Genomic DNA, 26,944 nt, shown 5'->3' on the forward strand with positions numbered 1-26,944 from the left:
TGACCACAGCTCTGGTGTGTCACCTGTCAGACAGGTAATAGAGGACCAGTCTGGGAGGAGGACGAGGCTGTAAATACCTGAGGACACGTCTCACAGCGTCTCACTCTGCGGCTCGTCCTCTCGGGTCCAGTGGTTCTCAACACTTCAACAGGACTGAACAACATTTGTGAAATGTTTAGGACCACTGGACCTGAGGCAAGGAACTGTCATCAGGCAGAGGACACAGACACCTGGACTCACCTGGACTCACCTGGACTCACCTGGACTGTGTGTTTCCCTCAGGTGAGCTGTGATGATTCTGTGTCTGTGTTTTATTATCAAAGTTAGATTAATAATTTTAATGTGATGTGTTTTCTCTCTGTGAGCTGCCGCCGTCACGCTTCCTCTCCTCAGCTTCCTTTAACCCTTTAACACCTGGAGTGACGTCACTTTTCTTCTGCTGCTCTCAGACATGTCTCACAAATATTTAACCCTTTGAACGCTGAGAGGAAACTGGTCTGATTTCTTTCTAAAACATTATAAAGGCGATGAGCAGCGTGGCAGGAAATGTCCCAATTCAGAGATTATTTAGAAAATAAACAAATTTTAAAGCAGAGTAAAGAAAAAATCTGAAGAGGAAACTATTTATGATCATTATTAAGTTTAAAATTATGTTACAGAATGTCTTTAATTTCATTTTTAAGCACTTTTTATGTCATTTTCTGTTTGTTGTAATTTTCTTGTTTTCAATTTTCTCTCTTCACAAATTTCTTGCAGTATTTTTTCTTGCGTCATTTCTTCTGTAGCTGCTCGTCACCTTCTGCTCATGAGACAGAAATCAGGCCGATGTGCTCTCAAACTTTATTTTGTCCAAAATCCAGAATTATTTTTCGCACTGAGACAGAAGTATTTAACACGAGAGGGTTTCTGTTGTTGTGTATAAAGATGGAGCTGACATGATTTCTGTCTCGGTCAGGTAACGGAGGTTAAAAGAGAGAAAATGGTGAAACTGCTTAAATTTGTTTTTGTGTTGTTGTATTATTTATAATATTTGTGTTAAATGTGTGTGAGTTTTGTAAATTAAACAACTTGATTACTGTCTTTATTTTTATATGATTATTAATTTCCTGTCATGTGGTGTATTTTCTGTCGTTGTTGTTCAACATGTGAACATGTGTCTGCTGTGGAGGATTTTATATGTTCTGTTTTTAAATCACTGGCCCCATGTTAGAGTTTTTATATACTTTTTATGTGGTAAAAATATTAATCCCATCAGAGTATTGTGACGCATTTTAAAACACGTCTAAAGGGGGGATTTAAGTGTGTCTGTCAAAGTTCTCCAGTCATGAGTCAGCGAGGGGTTAATGAATCCTCCTCTGTGTTGGACCTTAAATCATTTCTGTGGTTCAGTGAGACGACTGTTGATAAAGAAAGATTGAATCCTTGTCTCTGATTGGCTGTGACTGATCATGTGATCACTTTACACCTGTTGAATGATCCTCCGTCACTTCTCTGATCAATATGTTTATTATCATTTATTATTTTGTGATGAATAAAAACTGTTTTATTCCAGTGGAAAAAGTTGTTTGTTGAGCTTTTGATGCAGTTTTGTTACTGACTGACTGACTGACTGATTGATTGATTGATTGATTGATTGATTGATTGATTGATTGATTGATTGATTGATTGATTGATGACCTTAGTTGTATCTTATATTAATATCTGCAGTGTCACAGTGACGTCTGTTCACACTGAATATTAGAACATAAATAAAGAATAAAGAGGAAACCATCAAACCAGTTCATTACTCACATTAAAACAATTATCACTTTAACTTTTTTTAATTTAAATATGTAAATAAGGTTTAAACTAATTAACATACATTTATTAGCATAATTTTAAAGAGCAGAAATCTGATTACTGGATAAAGTCAGGTTCATAACTCTCTCTTCATTTTGCTGACACATTACAGTCAATGGATTTTATTTATTTATTTATTTATTTATTTTAAGCAGGAAGTCTCACTGAGACTGAAAATGTCTTTTAGAGACCTGTGGGAGGCAGCAGCCAATCAGAGCACATTAAAATGCAACAAATAAAACAACAACGATTCAAACACAGCGACGTCTAAAGACAAACAAGCTCATGACTCAGTCACACGTTGGTTATGATGCAGAGGGAGGTTTGATTTCTGTTTTATCTCTCCATAGGTCAGGAAACACTGACATTAGATTAAATGTTTTTTTTATGAATAAGATGTTTTATTAATCAGGCTGTAAAAACCTTCAGGATACAAACAGGATCAAACTGAGATGAACATTTATGTCTCATTCTGAGAAAACTGCCTTTAGAGATCTGTGATGTGAAATGATAAAACACAGCAGGTGAATATTTAACTAATAAATCTCACCATGAAACTTCTTCAGTTCATTTCTCACGACAATTAATTTATTTGGATCAAAAGTTTCTGAGGGGTTGTTTTAAATATGCAGATGAGCTTTATCTGAATATGAGCTGTTTGTATGAGTTTCAGAACAGAAATCTGAACTAGCATTAGATGGTCAGTCAGCGCCACCTGGTGGACAGAGAGCAGACCTACACCACAGAGCTGAACACACCCTGACAGCAAACAGGACGTTTCACTGACTCAGTGAAAGTTTAGGAAACATGACAGAGAATTTTATAACTTGTCATTTCCCAGGAATCAGAAACAGGAAGTCTGAGAGGACCGAGGTGATGAAAACATGACTTCAGAGATGAAGAAGAAGAAGAAGAAGCAGAAGAAGAAGAAGAAGAAGAAGAGGTCATTGTTTCCTCAGGAGAAAAACTGTCCTCACACAGGTGAGCTGAACACAGGTGAACTGAACACAGGTGAGCTGAACACAGGTGAACTGAACACAGGTGAGCTGAACACAGGTGAACTGAACACAGGTGAGCTGAACACAGGTGAACTGAACACAGGTGAACTGAACACAGGTGAGCTGAACACAGGTGAACTGAACACAGGTGAGCTGAACACAGGTGAACTGAACACAGGTGAACTGAACACAGGTGAGCTGAACACAGGTGAGCTGAACACAGGTGAGCTGAACACAGGTGAACTGAACACAGGTGAACTGAACACAGGTGAGCTGAACACAGGTGAACTGAACACAGGTGAGCTGAACACAGGTGAGCTGAACACAGGTGAACTGAACACAGGTGAGCTGAACACAGGTGAACTGAACACAGGTGAGCTGAACACAGGTGAACTGAACACAGGTGAGCTGAACACAGGTGAGCTGAACACAGGTGAGCTCTCAGCTCATAGCCGTCCTCATAGTGCAGCATCTGTTTCACAGCTGCTGCACTATATTAAAAGAATTATTCTCATTAGTGAGTTCTGTCGGGTTTTTCTGCTTTGCTGTGATTTTTTGGACCCAGTGACACTTTGAGACTTTTGGGTGAGCACGCCAAGTCTGCTGATGACAGCAGGAATGAGCCACAGTTAAAAACAACTGAACTTCTCTCCACTGATCCAAACACTGCCTTTTTGATCATTTATATAAACATTTTTATAAACACGTCACAACAGTCTGATGGAGGAGAAACATTATTTATTATCATTTATTTCCGGCAGTAGAAGAAGAAGCAGCTTTACTGTGTGATGTCACTGGTGGTGGTCAGTGTGTGAACTCATAGAACCGGAGTTACATTAGTAACTGTGTGCGGCGGCTGGCACCGCCGTGACCTCTGACCCCGCCCACATCAGGCGGACGTGTTTGAGGACTGCAGCTGTGATTCAGCGCAGAGTTGCTGAGCTGTCACCAACAGTCGGTCCGCTGCTGAACTCTGTGTTAACGGAGAGAGTCTCCGGTCCTCACGGTGCGGATCCAGCTGAGCCGCCTCCCGCTGAGCATCACGGTAAATATATTATAAACGTGTGTGTGTGTGTGTGTGTGTGTGTGTGTGCGTGTGTGTGTGTGTGTGTGCCATTTAACGGGGCAGAGTTTCTGTGAGCAGATAAAGTCATGTGTGATGTGTGTGTGTCTTCTTCTTGCTGCCGAACTTCGTCTGAAAAACTGCGATTTTAAAACGTCTCCGCATTTTGGCGAAAACACACCTCTGGATTTATTTAAGCGAGCCCAACACGTGAACCGTCCCGGACCACACTGTCACTCGGCATGGGTTCAATCTGTCACACAGTCTTATTTACGTTTTAAAAAGACTTTAATATCCGCTGTGATCGCTGCTGTAACACCAGGATCCGCTACAGCAAACGGCGGTGAACTGCAGCAAACAGCGGCACCAGTTTTCAGGTGACTTTTTAAAAATGTGTTTAATAAAAATAAAGAGCTTATTGGTGAATCCTAACGATGCAGAATTGAGTATAATACCGTTTGTGTTTGGACAGAGTTTAAAGCTGTGTTGTAGTCTGTGAGCTCTTCTGCTGAAGGTCAAACAAACATTAAATTGAGTGAATTTCAAATGGAGTCTGGTGTGGTTCAGTCAGAGGTGGAGGAACGAGCCTGGGCACAGTGCCAGTCAGCTGGGTGGGTCACACAGAAACCTCCACCTCAGGAAACACTCTCAACACATGTTTCTGAGTGCTCATTGATAATGATCAGTGAACACATTCAGTCTCTGTGATTCACTTCCAGCCTTCTTCTTCTTCTTAAATCAATCAGTAAACACGGACTTTGAGTGTAAAAGAGGTGTAAAGGTGGTGTAAAAGAAAAAGAAGCCATCTATGTGAAATTGGAAAAGCCATCTCTCAATGGAGGAGGAGGTCTGCGACACCACCTATCCCCCACCTATAATGCTGTCCTTTCATCCTTGCCCAGGAGGTTTAACAACTTAACCTCTAAAAACAACAGTCGTTCACAAATGGCCTCATTTGACTCTAACGACTCCAATTGCAGCGGTGCAGCAGGAGTTTCAGTGACTGTAGTTGACACACCATTGGAGCACTAATGAACCAGTGACATCATTGGCCTTGTGAAGACCTCCACAGAGGTTAAATACCTGGGTTGTTTCCACACCAGTTTGTCAGACTAGTTCCAGCCTAGTCAGACAAGCATGAACTGATGAAGCCTCTTGGATAAGAGGTGAAACGTCTTCTAAGACAAAACCAAGTCCAGTTGTGTTCAATTCAGTTGACTTGAGATAATTTATCACTCAGTTTTTCTTCTTCTTGTTTCTTCACTGAACATTTCTGTCTTACAAATAATATCTGATGTTTAGTTCTCAGATTTTTTACACTTTTTAAAACATATTTTAGTTTCTAACACAACAAAATCTGCCCGTTGAGAAACTGTTTTGTTTTTTGCCAGTGATTTCTTCAAAGTTAGGGACTGTTCTTAACTTATCAGAGCAGCTTGTAGCTTGGTTGTTTTTTTTTTTCAATTGCCAAAAATTGTTGAAGAACAAAAAAATCTGTCTCCAATATTCACTAAACATTTTAAAGAACTAAAAAAGTTACAAATAAATGTAGAGAAAAGAAAATCAAGGAAAAAGTTGCCAAAAACTTTAAAAGAGCAAAAAAACCACACACACATTTTTTTAAGAGAAATATGTCACCCAGATTTTTAGTTTTCTCAGAAACTGTCTTAAATTTTTAAAGAAAATAATTCTTCAAAAGGTTAATGCGTATTAAATTTAAAAAACTAAACAAAAATTTCTAATTAAAAAAAAAATCACCAGAAAGTTTTAAAGACAAAACAGTCCCCAATTTTTGGTTTTCTTCAAAAATTGGCAAACACTTTAAAGAAAAAAAACAACAATCAAAAATACATTTTAAAAAAAAATCTTCCAATTTTTTTTTAAAGAACAAAAAAATTTAAAAATTCTAAAGACATAAATCAGTTATTATTTGGTCCAGCGACAGTCTGTAGGCTTCAGATAAATGTGTTGAGCCACAGTCAGTTGTTTATTATCCTGATGGAGTCAGAACAAGGTGAGTCTCTGCACACCTGAACACGTGGGGCCAATCAGAGCCATGGATCAGGAAACTCAGGAACATGTTTCATTTTTTTGTTTTTGAAGAACAAAAAGCACAAAGTAGGAAAAAAAGTCATTAAAACAGAATCTGTATATTTAAAACAGCAAAAAGAAAAAAGTTTCAGTCAAACTTTACAAACACACACTGAGCTGAAAATAAAGACTTTAACTCTTCTTCAAGTGTTTGTATTTAACTGGGTCTAAATAAAGTTATGATGACTGAGACGTTATCAGCAGACCAACAGACTCTTCATCAGCTACACCTCCGCTGGCGTGAAGGAATTTCTCCACCCCCTCCGTCTGTCATCACAGCTTTACCTGTTCACGCCTGAGAGACAAAACAGTGGGAGTGTTTGACCCAAAAGTCACCAGACAGCAGTTATTTTTTATTATAGCTCAAACTGAACGTTATTTCAGTCTTCAATCCCACAGGAAGCTGCTGAGCTGCACTTTCAGAAGGAAGTGTTTAACGTGCAGTGACAGAAAGGAAACAGGCTCAGTTCATAGTTTCTCTCAAAGTCCACTTTGTTGAGTCAGAAACTCAAAGACTTTCAGTTTGACAAAGACAAAGTGTTTGTGACTGTGAACCTGCAAATGTTTTTTATCTCTGCTCAAAGAACGAGGGAACAGTTTCAGACTGATTTTCACTCGATGGATTAACAGACCGTTTCAGCTGACGAGCTTCACATGAAAACAGCAGAAAGAAACATGTTGAGCTGCACATTTATAACACACGCACACACACACACACACACACACACACACACACACATACCACAGAGTCAGAGGACAATGATGGTTTGTTCAAACACTGACGATCAGCTGACACAAATATTCTTCTTCACTGATCCTGAAATCCTGCGTCAGCTCTTTGCAACAATAAGTTCATGTATCACTTCAGACTGAAACACAAGAAAAGTTCTCACTGTATATCATGAGTCATCACGTCTGTGCTCGACTCAAAGTGATGTCAGTCCAATCAGATTCATCTGCTCGATACAAATATTCAACAACTTGTTTTTTCCCATTTAAAGTTTTAAAGTTTGAAGTTTCAGTTTTAGTAATAAAACATTTGTTCAGCCAAACTCACCCTCATGTTTTCATTCCTTTAACGATCAGTCTGATGATAATGAGATCAACTCTGTGAAACCTCTGAACCACTTTATTTTCTGACATTTTATTGTACCGTGAAAAGTCTCATTTTTACATGAACTAAACTCAGTCCTGTGAAAGTGCGCCAAGAAGTGGACCAACGCTGCAGTGAGGTTATTAAAGCCCTCGACCCTGAGTGTGTCTGTTTGATGTGTTCTACGTTCCACATCTAGAGATGTGCAGCATCTCCCGTGGACCAAGCTGCTCCTCGCCCTGCGTCCTTGTCAGCGTTACAGGCCGACATGGTTTCATCTGTTTTTCAGGTGTCCCAGGTCACCATCATGTGATCCAGAGGGCTGAATACGACGGCAGAGAGCAAAGTGAACCTGGAGCGCTTTGTGTTCAGGTCACAGGTTCAGTGAACTGCACTGAGGACTTGAACCTCGCCGGTTCTCTTCAGAGGGGTCTGAGTTCTCTTGGAGTGTTCACATATGCACAAAAAATGCTGAGTCACTGCTCTGAGTCTGTTCAGACGGCTGAAAACACCCTGAGTGTCTGTGAGCTGTAGATTCCCAGCAGAAGAGAGAGGACAGTGTTCTCTCAGAGTCTGACGGTGGAAAGTCTCTGGTCCTGTGTGTCTGCAGCTGTGTGTACCAAAGAGTGATGAGAAAGTCCAGAGCGCTCACTCTGCAGTCACTGCGTATCTGGATATTTTTCACAGTTTTCAGACATTTAATAGATCAAACAATAAATCAGTGGAGAAAAAAATAAAACAATGATTTTAATCTTGAAAATAAAAACCAATCAGTGAGCATCAGACCAACAGGCAGAAGCTGATTGGATGTTTTAAGATCAATAAAAGTTTTCGTCTCTCTGCAGCTTCTCGTCATCATGGCAGCCAAAACCAAATGGGGGACAGTAAAGGACCGGGTGACAGGAAGTCCCGCCCACGACCCTGATGCCACGCTGGAGGCGAATCTGGAGAACGCTGACCCCGAACTCTGCATCAGACTGCTGCAGGTAGGACTGCTGACACCTGGTGGACACTGCAGGAAGTTCTCCTGTTAAAGGAGCAGCCGCTCCATGTTTAACCATCATGTCTCAGTCTGACCTCTCCTTCACCCCCTCAGGTTCCCACAGTGGTGAACTACTCTGGTTTGCGGCGGCGGTTGGAGGCATGCGATCAGGCCTGGATGGTGCAGTTCCTGGAGCTGCGGGGTCTGGACCTGTTGATGGAGGCTTTGGAACGTCTGTCCGGTCGTGGTTGCTCTCGCATCGCTGACGCTCTGCTGCAGCTGACGTGCGTTGCCTGCATCCGAGCCGTCATGAACTCATCAGAAGGACTGCACTTCATCCTGGACAACCAGGGCTACGTCAGGACCCTGACCCAGGGTGGGTTCATCTGGTCACCTCCTCCATTCCATTGGTCCATCTCTCTTCCCATTGGTCCATCTCTCTTCCCATTGGTCCATCTCTCTGTCCATTGGTCCATCTCTCTTCCCACTGGTCCATCTCTCTTCCCATTGGTCCATCTCTCTTCCCACTGGTCCATCTCTCTTTCCATTGGTCCAGCTCTCTGTCCATTGGTCCATCTCTCTTTCCATTGGTCCATCTCTCTTCCCATTGGTCCGTCTCTCTTCCCATTGGTCCATCTCTCTGTCCATTGGTCCATCTCTCTTTCCATTGGTCCATCTCTCTTCCCATTGGTCCGTCTCTCTTCCCATTGGTCCATCTCTCTGTCCATTGGTCCATTTCTCTTCCCACTGGTCCATCTCTCTTTCCATTGGTCCATCTCTCTGTCCATTGGTCCATCTCTCTTCCCACTGGTCCATCTCTCTTCCCATTGGTCCGTCTCTCTTCCCATTGGTCCATCTCTCTGTCCATTGGTCCATCTCTCTTCCCACTGGTCCATCTCTCTTCCCATTGGTCCATCTCTCTTTCCATTGGTCCATCTCTCTTCCCATTGGTCCATCTCTCTTCCCAGTGGTCCGTCTCTCTTCCCATTGGTCCGTTTCTCTTCCCATTGGTCCGTCTCTCTGTCCATTGGTCCATTTCTCTTCCCACTGGTCCATCTCTCTTTCCATTGGTCCATCTCTCTGTCCATTGGTCCATCTCTCTTCCCACTGGTCCATCTCTCTTTCCATTGGTCCATCTCTCTTCCCACTGGTCCATCTCTCTTCCCATTGGTCTGTCTCTCTTTCCATTGGTCCATCTCTCTTCCCACTGGTCCGTCTCTCTTTCCATTGGTCCGTCTCTCTGTCCATTGGTCCATTTCTCTTCCCACTGGTCCGTCTCTCTTCCCATTGGTCCGTCTCTCTGTCCATTGGTCCATCTCTCTTCCCACTGGTCCATCTCTCTTTCCATTGGTCCATCTCTCTTTCCATTGGTCCATCTCTCTTCCCATTGGTCCATCTCTCTTCCCATTGGTCCATCTCTCTGTCCATTGGTCCATCTCTCTTCCCATTGGTCCATCTCTCTTCCCATTGGTCCATCTCTCTTTCCATTGGTCCATCTCTCTGTCCATTGGTCCATCTCTCTTTCCATTGGTCCATCTCTCTTCCCATTGGTCCATCTCTCTTTCCATTGGTCCATCTCTCTGTCCATTGGTCCATCTCTCTTCCCACTGGTCCATCTCTCTGTCCATTGGTCCATCTCTCTTCCCACTGGTCCATCTCTCTTCCCATTGGTCCATCTCTCTTTCCATTGGTCCATCTCTCTTCCCATTGGTCCATCTCTCTTCCCATTGGTCCATCTCTCTGTCCATTGGTCCATCTCTCTTCCCATTGGTCCATCTCTCTTTCCATTGGTCCATCTCTCTTTCCATTGGTCCATCTCTCTTCCCACTGGTCCATGTCCTGTCCATTGGTCCATCTCTCTTCCCACTGGTCCATCTCTCTTCCCATTGGTCCATCTCTCTTTCCATTGGTCCATCTCTCTTCCCATTGGTCCATCTCTCTTCCCATTGGTCCATCTCTCTTCCCATTGGTCCATCTCTCTGTCCATTGGTCCATCTCTCTTTCCATTGGTCCATCTCTCTTCCCATTGGTCCATCTCTCTTTCCATTGGTCCATCTCTCTGTCCATTGGTCCATCTCTCTTCCCATTGGTCCATCTCTCTGTCCATTGGTCCATCTCTCTTCCCATTGGTCCATCTCTCTGTCCATTGGTCCATCTCTCTTTCCATTGGTCCATCTCTCTTTCCATTGGTCCATCTCTCTGTCCATTGGTCCATCTCTCTGTCCATTGGTCCATCTCTCTTTCCATTGGTCCATCTCTCTTTCCATTGGTCCATCTCTCTGTCCATTGGTCCATCTCTCTTCCCACTGGTCCATCTCTCTTCCCACTGGTCCATCTCTCTGTCCATTGGTCCATCTCTCTTCCCACTGGTCCATCTCTCTGTCCATTGGTCCATCTCTCTTCCCATTGGTCCATCTCTCTTCCCAGTGGTCCATCTCTCTTTCCATTGGTCCATCTCTCTGTCCATTGGTCCATCTCTCTGTCCATTGGTCTATCTCTCTGTCCATTGGTCCATCTCTCTGTCCATTGGTCCATCTCTCTGTCCATTGGTCCATCTCTCTTCCCACTGGTCCATCTCTCTGTCCATTGGTCCATCTCTCTTCCCATTGGTCCATCTCTCTTCCCATTGGTCCATCTCTCTTCCCACTGGTCCATCTCTCTGTCCATTGGTCCATCTCTCTTCCCATTGGTCCATCTCTCTTCCTAGTGGTCCTACATTCTCCCATGTGTCCTTGTTCCAGTATTTCAGTCCCTCTTTCCTTCCTTTGGTCCATCCGTCCTTCCATCTGCCCTCCTTCCTTTTTCTTTGGTTCTTCAGGTGAATCAAACTCCTGACTCATGTTTTTACTTTGTGAGTTCCTATTGGCTGTTAGGAAGTCACATGACCTGTCCCTGTGTTCACATGTGTCCCCTCAGCTCTGGACACGTCTAACGTCATGGTGAAGATGCAGGTGTTTGAGCTGCTGGCGGCCCTCGCTCTGTTTGACCCTCAGGGACACCACCTGGCCCTGGACGCCCTCGACCACTACAAGGTAACCACACACAGTCAGCTCTTCACGTTACAGATACTTTAGCTTTTATTTGGATGAGGGGTGAAGACAGAAATCAGACTTGAAACCAAAACATCTAGAAAGTGTGCAGTGATCACATAAAATCTATCAAATAATTTCATGTTGATGCATGATAAGCATACATATACATATACATGTTGTAGTGACCAGCCCTGTACTTTAACCGCTACTGGTTGCTAACCGGCTGAATAGTTTAGATGTGTTCTCAGAAACTCGTCCCAATCTTTACCAGTCCTGTATATCATCATCGCCAGGGTCCATAATGTCCGGATAATAACAACAGCCATATAAACTGTTTGCTTCTGAACACTGGCATGAACTTAAATACCATGTCCTGCCTCAGCCAGTGACGTAAGCCACCTAGTGGCGTGGCGGGATATTACATTTCACTAAAATCAAACATATGGTTCCAACATATGTGTAAACATAGAAAGGGAGCAATTCTAAATCTAATTCAATTGAACGGTGATTGCCATGGCAACAATCAAGCTTTGAAGCATTCACGTCAGCCCTGATGCTAACATGCTAAGCTAAGATGGTGATCATACCTGTGAAACATGGCCCACGCCTAAAAAGAGGGCGCTGTACAAATGTGTTCAGCAACTGCTTGAACATGTTCACAGATGCTTTGAGCTGCTTCCAGATGGAAAGGTCAAATTACTTCAGGTCTGGTGTGCACTTCCTGTCTGTTCTCCACTGCCGTCTAGATTATTACAAAATCTGATGTTTGTGTGTTTATGTGAAACATGTTTGAGTCGTCCAGTCTCCTGCTGCCTGTCAGAGTGTCAGATGAACAACATCAGATACTTCAGCTCTGCTCAGTCTGTGTTTGTCTCTGTGAAACATTACGATTGATAAGATGTAAAGAAATCTGCGCCGTCACTGCTGCACAGTTTAATCCACATGAAAGTGACCTGCAGCCGTGACACAGGCATGTGAACAGGTTCAGCTCTGAAAGCTTCTCTTTGTGGAGTTATCGGTGAGTGTGTGACAGCAGGGTGTGACTGCTGATAAGACTCCCAACAAACCTCACAACACCTCACAAGTCGGGCGTGTTCCTGGTACTGACTTCGCCCAGGCTTGTTCTACACAGAGCTGTGGCATGATGGTAGACTGTCATCAGGTGGGCAAGAACTTACCTGTCCGTCCTCTCCTGTGGGAGAACAACAACTCTCTCCACATATCAGATTTCTGCCGTCCTGTCGGCCAGAGAGGTTTTATTACTGCACCTCAGCCAAACACCTGAAATATCACCTACAGATCCCTCAGCCTCTGAGCTCATAGAAAACCTGGAAAAGTCATGACATTTCACAATCACATTTTCCAGGCCTGGAAAGTCCTGGAATTAGTCAAAGTCACTAAAAGTATTGAAAAGCTCGTGGAATTTTGTTGTGTGTACAGAAATAGTTGCAGTGGTCTTCTGTGTGGAACCTTCCATGTTCTGTAAGATAACGGCAGATTAACTTCCTGCAGCTGTCGATGTGTGATGTTTTGTTGAGCACGGTGTACGTCGCATTGTTTCCTCCTGGGTGTGTCACTCCCTTCCTGTGCGACAGCCACCTGAAATTATATTTAAATCTGATGCGCATGAGAAACAGCAGGTTAGTGAGGCAAGAACAAAACCTTTATCATGGGCCCTTGAAAAGTCTTGGAAAAGTTTGGAAATTTTGTCCTTGAAAATGTGCGTGAGCCCTGTGTGTCAGGGTTGTCCTCTCCTCTGTCTCATTTTTTTGTCTTTTGTCTTTGGCACAAACGTCCACGTGGAGTTTACGATGAACTTGGTCTTTGACCACCGAAATCTAGTCACTGTGACCTGGTGTCCATCTCTCTTGAACGCAATATCTACGAATGCCTTTAGGGGACATCCCAGATTTGGCACAAACGTCCACCTGGACTGAAGAATAAACTGAATAAACTTAGAATTTTGTGGTCAAAGGTCAAAGGTCAGTGTGACCTCACAAAACATGTTTCTGTCCATATCTCAAGAATTTAAACACTAATTCTGACCAAACTTGACACAACTGTCTAACAGGATGAAATAATGAAGGTCAGAAGGTCAAAGGTCAGCTTGGCTGGAACTTGGCTGGTTTAATAGTTTCATTAAGAGCAGATGTCTTCTGATGTTGTCTTTGTGCTCCGCTGAATCTAAAGAGCTGTGCGACGTCCTGTGTTTGTGTCCAGAGTCTGAAGAAGCAGCAGTATCGCTTCAGTGTGATCATGAACGAGCTGCACGGCACCGATAACGTCCCGTACATGGTGACGCTGATGAGCGTCGTCAATGTCCTCTTGTTGGGACAAGAGGACCTGAGGAGGAGGGACCGCCTGCGACAGGAGTTCATCGGTACGACGATCCTTCAACACGTCACTGATGATGATGATGATGATGATGATGATAACATAACAATGTGAAAAGAAGGGTTGGGTTTTGTTCTGACTGACAACATGTTGTTTCAGGCCTGCAGCTGCTGGACGTCCTGCCCAGACTGAGGTACTGATTCTTATTAATAATCAATAATCAACATGATGTCCCTCAGTGTGTGACCTCAGTCTGTCTCTGTCTCCAGGGAGACGGAGGACGAGGACCTGAACATCCAATGTGATGCGTTCGAGGACTCTCTGACGATGGACGAGGAGGAGATGGAGAGACTGTACGGAGGCATCGACATGAGCAGCCACCAGCAGGTCTTCACCTCGCTCTTTACCAAGGTAAGGTTCACCTGCACCTGCAAAACAACACCACCTCCAACACCTCCACCCTCCACACCTCCACCTCCAACACCTCCACCCTCCACACCTCCACCCTCCACACCTCCACCTCCAACACCTCCACATTCAACTTCAACATCTTCACCTAACTCTCCACTTTACCTTATCCTCCTGAGACCCTGTGTCCTTGTGTGAGGACGGCACATTGGGTTTGCTGCTCCTTACACTTCATCCTGCTGCACTCGGACACGTTGTCCTCGTCCCTGGACACTTTTTGTGCCATCTGGTGGTAGCGAGACCACAATTCACTAAACCATGTAAAAACAAGATGGCCGCCATCTCTGCCGAGTCAGTCTGCAGCTGACCCCGACACAAACGTGGACAAAACTTGATCACATGTTATGGTTCAAAATTGCTCATATATGTTTAATAATGTTTGTGGTTTGATATGACAACACGCGACCAATTTCAGCAACAGGAACAAGATAAGACGCTGTTAAATAGGAAGAACTTGTATGAGGACATCAGGACGTCTTTATTGTCTGGGTACGTTATTATCATCTCGTTTGAGGACACTGGGTCTTTATTAATGTCTCATTTAAAGACACTGGGACTTAATTAGTGTCTCATTACTAAATTAGTATCTTTATTATCATCTTTCTACTCTATTATTGTCTCATGTGAGGACACTGGGGCCAGTTAGGTGAGACAGACAAAAGGACATTCCCAGCTTGGAGTCTGAATGAAGGAAAACTCATTCAGAGTTACACATTGAACAAATCATAAGACTTTGTTTTGTCATTTATTTCACGCTGTGACTGTTAGAGATAAACCCGTCGTCCCAATATGAGGACGTTGTTAATTACAAATCTACTTCCTGTTCAAAGACAGTGCGTAGTGTTTTATACTCATCAGGTTCTTCTGATCCCAACGAGCTCAATCAAACCAAAGCTGAGGACTCCGGAGGTTAAACACCACCTTCACCTCCACCTGTAAAACAGAGCTCTGACCTCTTTCAGTCTGGGAGCTATTTGATGCCAAACCACATTTTGCAAAGACTCATACGTCCGTCTCTCTGTCTGTCCAGATGTCCAGCAGTCCGTCCTCTGTCCAGCTGCTGTCCATCCTCCAGGCCTTGCTGTTGGTGGATCCGGACAGAGCTGAGGTGTGGTTAGCTCTGGAGCTGCTGGCTGACCGCGCCACGCTGCTGTCCCAGGACTGTAAGTCTGAACGCTCGTATCCAAACATCAGTGACCAGGATGTTGTCCTCACAAACTCCTTCCCAACAACATGCAACCGGTTCTGTTTAGGTTCCTACACTTGATCTGTTCAGAGCATTTTGTTCATAAATAAACTGGTTCAGAACCTGAGGTGCAAACTGTGACGACATCAGTGGGCGTGTCATATTCACAGGTTGTAAAGAGAGGACGGAGAAGTCTTGAGACACAGAGTCTCATTAACGACTGGTTCATGGTTGTTTTTGGGGATAAAAACCACTGTTTACTTGACCACAATGGTTCTGCTCAAAACTGGTGGAGACGTTGGCTGGTTCACTGGACAGCACTACGGTTTCATGAGTCCTGAACAGAACTGGTTCAAGAACCAGAGCTCATTTGGTGGAAAGGGGTAACAGTGGAGGTCTTCATGGGTCCACGGTGTTCTGGGGAATCAATACCTGATCCAGGACCAGGTTCAAATCATATTCAGTGTAATGGGTTCATGTTGTACTGTCGGGGATCTAAATATCCTGGGGTCTGTTTCCTCTGCTTTGAAAACTGGTGTGAGTCCGGTTCAGTCTCCAGCTTTGCACATCAGGTCTGCTGTGAGTCACCACTGCTGTGTTCCACATTAAAAACAATTCAGTGACGAGTTTCCTCCAAAATGTGTCCATACAACCAAACAGACATCCACTGACACAAAGTCTGGTTTCTCCGAGATACTCTCTCTGTCGAAGATTCTCCTGACGTTTCACTTCTCTTTCCATGGTCTGTTGGGAGAATCTGTACATAACATGTATGATATATGTCTGACGTCTGCTAACGTAACAACTCCACCACTCAGCTGCTCCAAACAGCAGAGCTAACGATCTGATGAACAATCACCCCTCCGTGACTGCGTGTCACTGGGGTACACGGTGCATGACAGTATTTGTGCTGCGCCGTCCCTGCAGTCAGTTCAGCTGCCTCCTGCACCACACTGACCTCTGGTGGTGTGTAATGTGAACTACATGCAGAACATCCTCAGTACAGTCGCTCATCTGTATGTCTGACAGAATTGGAAGTTATAAAGTTATACCGACCTGTTTATATACCCTGGTATAGCGTTATATGCCCAGGTCTACTGCCATCATAATATGACAGCAGCATGGAGTGCTACATGACGCCAGCCAGGGAAGGACTGTGCGACTAAGGTCTGACAGACGAGCACCCGGCGGTCTGATGGCGGCCTCCCCCTCCTCCTCCTCCTCCTCCCCCTCCCCCTCCCTTACCTGGTACGGTTTAATAATTAGGCGTGTTTGATGTCTGTCACGTTAACAGTGTGAAACAGCTTTAACTTTCCAAAAGTTATCAACAAAATATAAGACAACATTTATAACATTTATAAGACATTCCCCATTTTGGCAGCAATGGTCTGAAGCTGTGACATCACCAGGGACAAAGGATTTCATTGGTCGAACACATTTTTTCCTCTGCGTGAACTATCCACAGAGCTGAGCAGGCGTTCAAGAGAATCCATGGAAAAAGTTTTTATATGTTTCTGTGCAGATTTTTTGGACATAAATTTGCACTTGGTGTGAAACAGCTGTTACTTTCCAAAATGTTGTTGCCTTGCTGAAAGGTGGTCACTGTAACACCTGTGTGTTTGTAGCCGACTTAGATTCTGCTGACAGTCTGCTGGAGAGGCTCCTCCCCCGGAAGGTCTTCTCAGCCAATCAGAAGATCCGAACCATCGACAGGGCAGTTCAGACTCAACTACCAGACAGTCCCTCTGCTGCCCCAGGTGCTCCTTCTGTCCCCTCACCTGGAGTGGAGGCTCCTCCCTCCTTACTTGGTACAGGAGCTCCTCCCCCTCCTCCTCCTCCTCCCCCTCCGTTACCTGGTATGGGAGCTCCTCCCCCTCCTCCTCCTCCTCCTCCTCCTCCTCCTCCTCCCTTACCTGGTACGGGAGCTCCTCCCCCTCCTCCTCCTCCACCCTTACCTGGTATGGGAGCTCCTCCCCCTCCTCCACCCTTACCTGGTACGGGAGCTCCTCCCCCTCCTCCTCCTCCTCCCTTACCTGGTATGGGAGCCCCTCCCCCTCCTCCACCCTTACCTGGTATGGGAGCCCCTCCCCCTCCTCCACCCTTACCTGGTATGGGAGCCCCTCCCCCTCCCCCAGGTGACTTCATCGTACCCCAGACAGTTCAGACTCTGGGCAGGTCGTTCTACAGCTCCGCCCCCTGCCCCACCCTCCGTATGAAGAAACTGAACTGGCAGAAACTTCCGTCCAGAGCGCTGACAGGTGAGTGTCCTGAGGTTTTACCTTCATATAGTCCATCCTGTGTGGACCAGGTCTGATCCAGGTCTCTGGTCTTCATACGTGGATCACTTGTGTCCATCCGTCTCTCCGTAGCTCATCAGTCCTTGTGGACATCAGCGTCTATAGAGTCGGTGGAACCGGATTACTGCAGCATCGAGCAGCTCTTCAGTCTCCCTCCGACTGAGACCAAGACCAGAACCAAAGCCAAGACTGAGCCCAAAGAGGTACGACAGTTTTACATGTCTCACACCTGACGAAGACAGACAGCAGCAGTAATGTCCACTCTGTCTTCTTTTCCTCATTGTTTAACTTCGTCTACAGATTTCCTTCATCGATGCCAAGAAAAGTCTGAACCTCAACATCTTCCTGAAGCAGTTCAAATGGTGATTCTTGTCAGTCAGTCTGTCAGCCATTAGAAACAGATCTCTGCAGTGACATCACACTCACCTGTTTCCTGCCTGTCTCTCCTGCAGCTCTCATGAGGACTTTGTGTCTCTGATCCGGAGAGGAGACCGGTCCAGGTTTGATGTGGAGGTCCTGAAACAGCTGATCAAACTGCTGCCGGAGAAACACGAGGTCACACTGACACCAAAACACCTCTTTACACCTGTATTTTAACTGTCTCACCTGTGCTGTACCGACTCATATCTCACCCCACCTGTCCTTCCTCAGATAGAAAACCTCAGGTCTCATCAGGCCGACAGAGACAAGTTCTCCTCAGCGGATCAGTTTTACCTGCAGCTGCTGGAAGTCCCCAGGTACAATGGCGCCACCTAATGCTCAAATAAGACACTGTCATTAGTCACACCTGGGATGACTGTAGTTTACAATGCTAAGCTAACTGGCGATATTTACATATGCTTACATATCCTTCACTCTTCAGATATTAGCATGCTGATGTTAGCTCTGTCCGTTAGCTACACAACAGCTCCACCTAGTGTGTGGCTGTAAATGTTTGTGTGTGTGTGTGTGTGTGTGTGTGTGTTGTAGTTACTCTCTGAGGGTTGAGTGTATGTTGCTGTGTGAGGAGAGCAGCTGTCTGCTGGAGAATCTGAAGCCCAAAGCTGAGCTGCTGGACCGAGCCTGTCAAAGTCTGTATACGCACTAAATACACACTGAACACACACAGATGTTCAGTTCAGTTTCTTGTGTCTCCAGAGGATGTCTTAACACTTGCATGCACACTTTTCAGTTGATTAGCCCTAAAATATATTCATTCATTCATTCATTCATTCATCAGAGCAGTGGGACAGGGGGTTAGGGTTAAATTAAGGTGACAAAATAAACTGTGTGAGAGATCAGAAGAGGACCAACAGTTGATCCCTGAGGAACTCCACATGTGATTAATGTGCTGTTTGTTGGTTATTGAACTGAAATGTAAGACAAGTCTCCTCTGCTCTGTCTCACCTCCACCTGTCATCATCTGTATTAATATTAATATTGTTGTGTGTTCAGGTGTGAGGGAGAGCACTCGTCTGCCCAGCTTCTGTAAACTCATCCTGAGCGTCGGAAACTTTCTCAACTATGTGAGAACATTCACACAGTACAATTTATTTATCTGAAATATCTCAGTGTAGTTTTGTTTGTATGGTGATAAAATATAAAATATTATACGTAATATAATGTGCTGTGCAAATGTGTTTATATTTATTGTTATTAATATGAGTCTGAGGATGTCAGGTGTGAATACATGAATAAAATCTTCCTTAAAAGGTCAGAGACAATTCAACCCGTCAGATGGCTGAAGATGTGTGATTTCATGTAATCTGTTATGATGTCACTTGTTCTGTGATGTCATCAGTCATTGTGTGATGTCATCACTTCAGGGGACTCACACGGGGAACGCCGAAGGTTTTAAAATCAGCACTTTGCTCAAACTGACAGAAACCAAAGCCAACAAGTCCAGAATCACGCTGCTGCACCACATCCTGGAGGTAACACTCTGCAACAACACCCGATTGTTAACTGATGGAAATAATCAATAACTGATCTGTGAAGTATTGATCCAGAACATTTTTATTTTCCCGCTAATTATGAAGATAGAGAGTAGACACTTTACAGAGCATCATGTTGCTGCAGCTCCTCATGAATCAGCTGTTGTTGTTGTTGTTGTTGTTGTTGTTGTTTGTGTGATGAACAGGAGGCGGAGCAGAACCATCCCGACCTGTTGAACCTGCCCGATGACCTGGAGATCTGTGAAAAGGCTGCTGGGTAAATTCATCAGAGTCGACTGTGTCTCTGTTGTTTGTGGTAAAACAGACGGAGTGAGGAGTCTGTTCAGGAGAACATCTTTAACGTCAGGGTGGTGTGTGTGACGGAGTGACGGGTGGTGTGTTTGTGTGTGACGGAGTGACGGGTGGTGTGTTTGTGTGTGACGGAGTGACGGGTGGAGTGATGGGTGGTGTGTTTGCGTCTGCAGGTTGAGTCTGGAGTCGATTCAGTCTGAGAGCAACAATCTGATCAAACAGCTGAAAAACTCTGAGAAGAAAGTTTCGTGTTCATCTGACGACGTGAAGGAGCAGTTCCTGTCTGTCATACAGGTACGGCAGCACTGACTCCGCCCCCTGCAGCACCAGACATTAATGTGTTTACCTCAACGCTAACGTCTCCGGGTCGGAGACGTTAGTGTTGGGGCTGTCCGTCCATACGTACGTACGACCCGTCCATCCCATTCTTGTGAACATAATATCTCATGAAGGCCGTGAGGGGTTTTCCTCAAGTTTGGCATAAACGTTCACTCAGACCCAAGAATGAATTGATTGATCAGTTGAATTGATCCGGTCCTCTCCTGTGGCCTGTTTTCAGGAGAGCCTGCAGATGTGTGAGCAGCTGCAGCAGCTGTTGTCCTCAGTGGAAGACAAGAGGACGGACCTGGCCGTCTACCTGTGTGAAGACAGCAGCAGCTTCTCCATCGACGAACTCCTCAGCACCATCAAGACCTTCAGAGGCCTGTTCCTCAGAGCCATCAAGGTCAGCAGCCAATCACAGAGCAGAGTATTCAGTAGCCAATCAGAGAGTAGAGTGTTCAGCAGCAAATCACAGAGCACTGAATTCAGCAGCCAATCACAGAGCAGTGTAGGACACTAACAGCCATAGACATATATACGTAGACGCCGCGTCCTCGCCGGCTGCCATCTTGGATGGGTCTCGCTTCGCCTCCACAGTGCATTCACTTCTATTGAGGAAGGAGCTGTATGCACAAGTAAAATAGAATAACTCACTGAATTTTCAACTGATTTTCACGCGGTTTGGTTTGTTACAAACGGCACACATATAGTTATGATACAGGATGCTTTCGTACATTAAAAATGCGGGATTTCATGCTTTAATACTTTCTGCAGATAGCAACAGCATGTTATTTAGGTCACAACACAGTTCTTTTATTCACCTCAACCCCAGAGTGCGATATATATATATAGATATAGATATATAGATATAGATATACACACACATATATATATATACTGTATAAACACAATATACACAATACAAAACATAGTATAGCATATTAGTAAATGTATTAATATATTTTAATAAAGAAAAGCTTGATTGTTGATTGAGTTTATTTCTCACACTCACTCTCTTTTATACCCACAGCCATCAGACTTAATAATTCTTTGTTAAATAGATGATCTTACAGACTTCTTTGAAATTTTCTTTGGGGATTAATAAAGTTCTTCTTATTCTTATTACACTGACTGCTGTGATCCCTCAAAAGTAGTAAAAAAACATTTTCAATATTTACATAAACACTGAAATTAATTTCGGTATTGGTATTATAACTATGAAAATGGGACTGTGGTCAAGATAATTTGAAAAAAGATACAGAAGGATGAGCAGCAGGGGATATTTGCAGCACAGCTGGTGGAAAAGTGAATATGTGCACAAAGGTGTGCTATACATAATATGCTATACTATGTTTTGTATTGTGTATATTGTGTTTATACAGTATATAAATACTGTGTGTATATATATATATATATATATATATATATATATATATATATATATATATATATATATGATGTATATGAGGTGAATAAAAGAACTGTGTTGTGACCTAAATAACATGCTGTTGCTATCTGCAGAAAGTATTAAAGCATGAAATCCCGCATTTTTAATGTACGAAAGCATCCTGTATCATAACTATATGTGTGCCGTTTGTAACAAACCAAACCGCGTGAAAATCAGTTAAAAATTCAGTGAGTTATGCTATTTTACTTGTGCATACAGCTCCTTCCTCAATAGAAGTGAATGCATTGTGGAGGCGAAGCGAGACCCATCCAAGATGGCGGCTGGCGAGGACGTCGGCTCTGATAGGCAGTGGCAGTCAATGCGGCGTCTATGTATATATGTATATGCTAACAGCTGTATGATTTCTGATGAATCTGCTGACTTCCTGTCGTTACTGATGACTTCCTGTCAGGAGAACGAGACTCGCAGGCAGCAGGAGAAGAGGAGGAAGCAGCAGGAGGAGGACAGGAAACAAAAAGGAGACACAAACAAGATCAGTGAGTCAAAGTCTGTCATTTGAGACGACTAAATATTTCAACAAAACATGTTTCTGCAGTTTAAAGTTTCTCTGTCTCTGTGTCTGTGTCTGTCCTCCAGTCAGGAAGGACGTGTCCAACCAGGACGAAGGCTGCATCATCGACAACCTGCTGGCTGAGATCAGGAAGGGCTACAACCTGAAGAAGACCAGACCTCGAGCTGAGAGGGGCAGCAGAGTCCACGGTGAGGACGGAGGGGGACTGTGAGGGATTAATAAGGACTGTGAGGGACTGAGGAGGACTGTGACTAACTGTGGGGGACTCAGGGGGACTTTGAGGGACTGTGGGGGACTCAGGAGGACTGAGGGAGACTGTGGGGGACTCAGGGGGACTGAGGGAGACTGTGGGGGACTGAGGTAGACTGTGGGGGACTGTGATGGACTCTTTGACCATAAGGTTTGTGCCTGTATTGTGGTCGTCAGATCATCCTGTGGGCCTACTGAGGTCAGCAGCTGTGGACGAGTCCGACATGACTGTTTCCAGCCAATCAGAGAAGCCTGCAGAACCAACAGAGACAGTCCAGACCCCCTCAGATCCACCAGCTACATCAAGACCAGAACCAGGGTCAGCTGAGACTGACAGAAGCCCTTCAGAGAACCAGAACCCCTCTGAACCATCCACCTCTGCTGCTGCTGCTGCTGCTGCTGACACCGAGCAGGACCCGATCAGAACCAGACTCCAGGACTCTGAGGTGAACTCCTGTGGTCCTGACCCCAAGACCAGGGACAGGAGTCCTGCAGGAGAGAAGGAGGTCCAGCTCAGACCGGAGGAGTCCGCAGAACACAAAGAGGAGTCTGACTTTGAGGAGGTCACATCATCAGAGGTGAGAAGAACCAGCGATGATCCAGAACCAGCAAAGAAGTCCAGGACCAGTTCAGCAGGTAACGTGTCAGTGATCAGCTCTGTGACGGGCTCAGTGTTTCTTGTCGTCTCTGTGACCGACCAATCAGAGTGTGTTTGATCTGCAGGAGGAGCCGCAGCCAAACACCAGAAGAAGAAAGGCTGCGTGACGCACTGAGGTGACAGAGAGCCTGACAGGACGAACTGAGGGCACGCTGACATCACTGAGGGTCGTCTTCTTCTGTGGTTCCTCCTCCAGGTGAACAGAGAGGGACTCGTCTCCATGGCGACAGGACTGAATCTGTCAGAAACACAGAACAAAACCTGGTCACATGTGTGTGTGTGTGTGTGTGTGTGTGTGTCTGTGTGTGTGTGTGTGTGTGTGTGTGTGTGTGTGTGTGTCTGTGTGTGTGTGTGTGTGTGTGTGTCAGTCTGATGTGATTTTATCAGTAAACTCTGATCAATCAGTTACTAATCAATTAATGGTTGTGATTATCTGTTGTTTTTGTGTTTGATTATAAATTGATCATTTATTGGTTTTTACATCGATTGTTGATCAATAATAAAAACAATCTGATTGTAGACCTCGACTAGAGTTTCATTTCAGTTTATTGAGACAATAATTAGCAGGTAAATTAATTATAGAAATATAATCAATAGAAATATTGAGAGGAGGAGCTCAGCCCGTCTGAACACAGAGTGGCCGCAATTGTGGGTGACACTGCTCTCTCAGGGGTGGTGGGAGTGTCTCCATGTCTCAGTGTCTCCATGTCTCAGTGTTTCAGTGTCTCAATGTCTCAGTGTCTCAATGTCTCAGTGTCTCAATGTCTCCATGTCTCAGTGTCTCAATGTCTCCATGTCTCAATGTCTCAGTGTCTCAATGTCTCAGTGTCTCAATGTCTCAATGTCTCCATGTCTCAGTGTCTCAATGTCTCAGTGTCTCCATGTCTCAGTGTCTCCATGTCTCAATGTCTCAGTGTCTCCATGTCTCAGTGTCTCCATGTCTCAATGTCTCAATGTCTCAGTGTCTCAGTGTCTCAATGTCTCCATGTCTCAGTGTCTCCATGTCTCAATGTCTCAGTGTCTCAATGTCTCAATGTCTCAGTGTCTCAATGTCTCAGTGTCTCCATGTCTCAATGTCTCAGTGTCTCCATGTCTCAATGTCTCAGTGTCTCAATGTCTCAGTGTCTCCATGTCTCAATGTCTCAGTGTCTCAATGTCTCCATGTCTCAGTGTCTCCATGTCTCAGTGTCTCCATGTCTCAATGTCTCAGTGTCTCCATGTCTCAGTGTCTCAATGTCTCAGTGTTTCAATGTCTCCATGTCTCAGTGTCTCCATGTCTCAATGTCTCAGTGTCTCAATGTCTCAGTGTCTCAGTGTCTCAGTGTCTCAATGTCTCCATGTCTCAGTGTCTCAATGTCTCCATGTCTCAGTGTCTCCATGTCTCAATGTCTCAGTGTCTCAATGTCTCAGTGTCTCAGTGTCTCAATGTCTCCATGTCTCAGTGTCTCCATGTCTCAATGTCTCAGTGTCTCAATGTCTCAGTGTCTCAGTGTCTCAATGTCTCCATGTCTCAGTGTCTCCATGTCTCAATGTCTCAGTGTCTCAATGTCTCAGTGTTTCAATGTCTCCATGTCTCAGTGTCTCCATGTCTCAATGTCTCAGTGTCTCAATGTCTCAGTGTTTCAATGTCTCCATGTCTCAGTGTCTCCATGTCTCAATGTCTCAGTGTCTCAATGTCTCAGTGTCTCCATGTCTCCATGTCTCAGTGTCTCAGTGTTTCAATGTCTCCATGTCTCAGTGTCTCCATGTCTCTATGTCTCAGTGTCTCAATGTCTCAGTGTCTCAATGTCTCCATGTCTCAGTGTTTCAGTGTTTCAATGTCTCCATGTCTCAGTGTCTCCATGTCTCAGTGTCTCCATGTCTCAGTGTCTCCATGTCTCAGTGTCTCAGTGTTTCAATGTTTCAATGTCTCCATGTCTCAATGTCTCAGTGTCTCAGTGTTTCAATGTCTCCATGTCTCAATGTCTCAGTGTCTCAATGTCTCAGTGTCTCAGTGTTTCAATGTCTCCATGTCTCAGTGTCTCAATGTCTCCATGTCTCAGTGTCTCCATGTCTCAGTGTCTCAATGTCTCCATGTCTCAGTGTCTCAGTGTTTCAATGTCTCCATGTCTCAGTGTCTCAATGTCTCAGTGTCTCAATGTCTCCATGTCTCAGTGTCTCAATGTCTCCATGTCTCAGTGTCTCAATGTCTCAGTGTCTCCATGTCTCAGTGTCTCAGTGTCTCCATGTCTCAGTGTCTCCATGTCTCAGTGTTTCAGTGTCTCAATGTCTCAGTGTCTCCATGTCTCAATGTCTCAGTGTCTCAGTGTCTCCATGTCTCAGTGTCTCAATGTCTCAGTGTCTCAGTGTCTCAATGTCTCCATGTCTCAGTGTCTCAATGTCTCCATGTCTCAGTGTCTCCATGTCTCAATGTCTCAGTGTCTCAATGTCTCAGTGTCTCAGTGTCTCAATGTCTCCATGTCTCAGTGTCTCCATGTCTCAGTGTCTCCATGTCTCAATGTCTCAGTGTCTCAATGTCTCAGTGTTTCAATGTCTCCATGTCTCAATGTCTCAGTGTCTCAATGTCTCAGTGTTTCAATGTCTCCATGTCTCAGTGTCTCCATGTCTCTATGTCTCAGTGTCTCAATGTCTCAGTGTCTCAATGTCTCCATGTCTCAGTGTCTCAGTGTTTCAATGTTTCAATGTCTCCATGTCTCAGTGTCTCCATGTCTCAGTGTCTCCATGTCTCAGTGTCTCAATGTCTCCATGTCTCAGTGTCTCAGTGTTTCAATGTTTCAATGTCTCCATGTCTCAATGTCTCAGTGTCTCAGTGTTTCAATGTCTCCATGTCTCAATGTCTCAATGTCTCAGTGTCTCAATGTCTCAATGTCTCAGTGTCTCAATGTCTCCATGTCTCAGTGTCTCAATGTCTCCATGTCTCAGTGTCTCCATGTCTCAGTGTCTCAATGTCTCCATGTCTCAGTGTCTCAGTGTTTCAATGTCTCCATGTCTCAGTGTCTCAATGTCTCCATGTCTCAGTGTCTCCATGTCTCAGTGTCTCAATGTCTCCATGTCTCAGTGTCTCAGTGTTTCAATGTCTCCATGTCTCAGTGTCTCAATGTCTCAGTGTCTCAATGTCTCCATGTCTCAGTGTCTCAATGTCTCCATGTCTCAGTGTCTCAATGTCTCAGTGTCTCCATGTCTCAGTGTCTCAGTGTCTCAGTGTCTCCATGTCTCAATGTCTCAGTGTCTCAATGTCTCCATGTCTCAGTGTCTCAATGTCTCAGTGTCTCAGTGTCTCCATGTCTCAATGTCTCAATGTCTCAATGTCTCAATGTCTCAGTGTGTCTCAATGTCTCAATGTCTCAGTGTCTCAGTGTCTCAGTGTCTCCATGTCTCAGTGTTTCAGTGTCTCAATGTCTCAGTGTCTCCATGTCTCAGTGTTTCAGTGTCTCAATGTCTCAGTGTCTCCATGTCTCAGTGTCTCAATGTCTCAATGTCTCAGTGTCTCAGTGTCTCCATGTCTCAGTGTTTCAGTGTCTCAATGTCTCAGTGTCTCCATGTCTCAATGTCTCAGTGTCTCAATGTCTCCATGTCTCAGTGTCTCAATGTCTCAGTGTCTCAGTGTCTCCATGTCTCAATGTCTCAATGTCTCAGTGTCTCAATGTCTCAATGTCTCAATGTCTCAGTGTCTCAATGTCTCAGTGTCTCTGTGTCTCTGTGTCTCAGTGTGTCTCAATGTCTCAATGTCTCAGTGTCTCAGTGTGTCTCAATGTGTCTCTGTGTGTCTCAGTGTCTCAGTGTCTCTGTGTGTCAGTGTGTGTCCACACTGTGTCTCTTGTGTCTCACTGTCTGTCCACTAGGGTTGGGTACCGAAACTCAGTACTTTTTGTTCTTGGGACTGATTCACTTAAAATGAATCGGTGCCAAATTTCGGTACCTGAGGTGGAGCGAGAGCGCACGACTCACACCTCAGACTCAGCAACAATGGCGAGCTGAAAGCGGTCCAAAGTCTGGCTGCACTTCACGCCAGTCGACACAGACCGTGCTCACTGCAATATTTGTGACGCAGCGTGGAAGGCAGGCGGGGAAACACTTTCATTTTAAGGAATTGTATTTATTTCTATTTAAATCTTTTTATTGAATTTTC

At 44.7% G+C, this 26,944-nt stretch overlaps 1 protein-coding gene across 3 annotated transcripts; it reads left to right on the top strand.

Moving 5' to 3' along the window:
- Nucleotides 1-3,742: 3,742 nt before the first annotated feature.
- Nucleotides 3,743-23,334, top strand: LOC117270473 (inverted formin-2-like). Of its 3 annotated transcripts, none has more exons than XM_078173604.1 (24): nucleotides 3,743-3,882; nucleotides 7,930-8,070; nucleotides 8,181-8,442; nucleotides 10,983-11,098; nucleotides 13,319-13,478; nucleotides 13,592-13,625; nucleotides 13,702-13,843; nucleotides 14,931-15,063; nucleotides 16,712-16,981; nucleotides 17,036-17,344; nucleotides 17,456-17,586; nucleotides 17,684-17,745; nucleotides 17,836-17,938; nucleotides 18,035-18,120; nucleotides 18,353-18,453; nucleotides 18,818-18,888; nucleotides 19,189-19,296; nucleotides 19,503-19,573; nucleotides 19,782-19,902; nucleotides 20,168-20,332; nucleotides 21,789-21,873; nucleotides 21,974-22,096; nucleotides 22,335-22,793; nucleotides 22,881-23,334. In XM_078173604.1, exons 2-24 carry the CDS (start codon nucleotides 7,942-7,944, stop codon nucleotides 22,928-22,930), a joined length of 3,291 nt encoding a protein of 1,096 aa, XP_078029730.1. In that variant the 5' UTR covers nucleotides 3,743-3,882; nucleotides 7,930-7,941; the 3' UTR covers nucleotides 22,931-23,334. The 3 variants fall into 3 exon arrangements, with proteins under 3 accessions (XP_078029730.1, XP_078029731.1, XP_033503994.2); XM_078173605.1 differs by having other exon boundaries at nucleotides 17,150-17,344; XM_033648103.2 differs by having other exon boundaries at nucleotides 16,712-17,344.
- The last annotated feature ends 3,610 nt before the right edge of the window (nucleotides 23,335-26,944 follow it).

The sequence above is a fragment of the Epinephelus lanceolatus genome, chromosome 13, assembly GCF_041903045.1.
Source record: "Epinephelus lanceolatus isolate andai-2023 chromosome 13, ASM4190304v1, whole genome shotgun sequence".
NCBI lineage: Eukaryota > Metazoa > Chordata > Actinopteri > Perciformes > Serranidae > Epinephelus > Epinephelus lanceolatus.

Excerpts from the sequence above, each read along its gene's own strand:
- LOC117270473 (XM_033648103.2), top strand. The coding sequence starts at position 7,942 with ATGGCAGCCAAAACCAAATGGGGGACAGTAAAGGACCGGGTGACAGGA. Across the intron at positions 17,939-18,034 it reads TGCTGCCGGAGAAACACGAG|ATAGAAAACCTCAGGTCTCA; the intron begins GTCACACTGACA and ends GTCCTTCCTCAG. Across the intron at positions 22,097-22,334 it reads GAGGGGCAGCAGAGTCCACG|ATCATCCTGTGGGCCTACTG; the intron begins GTGAGGACGGAG and ends TGTGGTCGTCAG.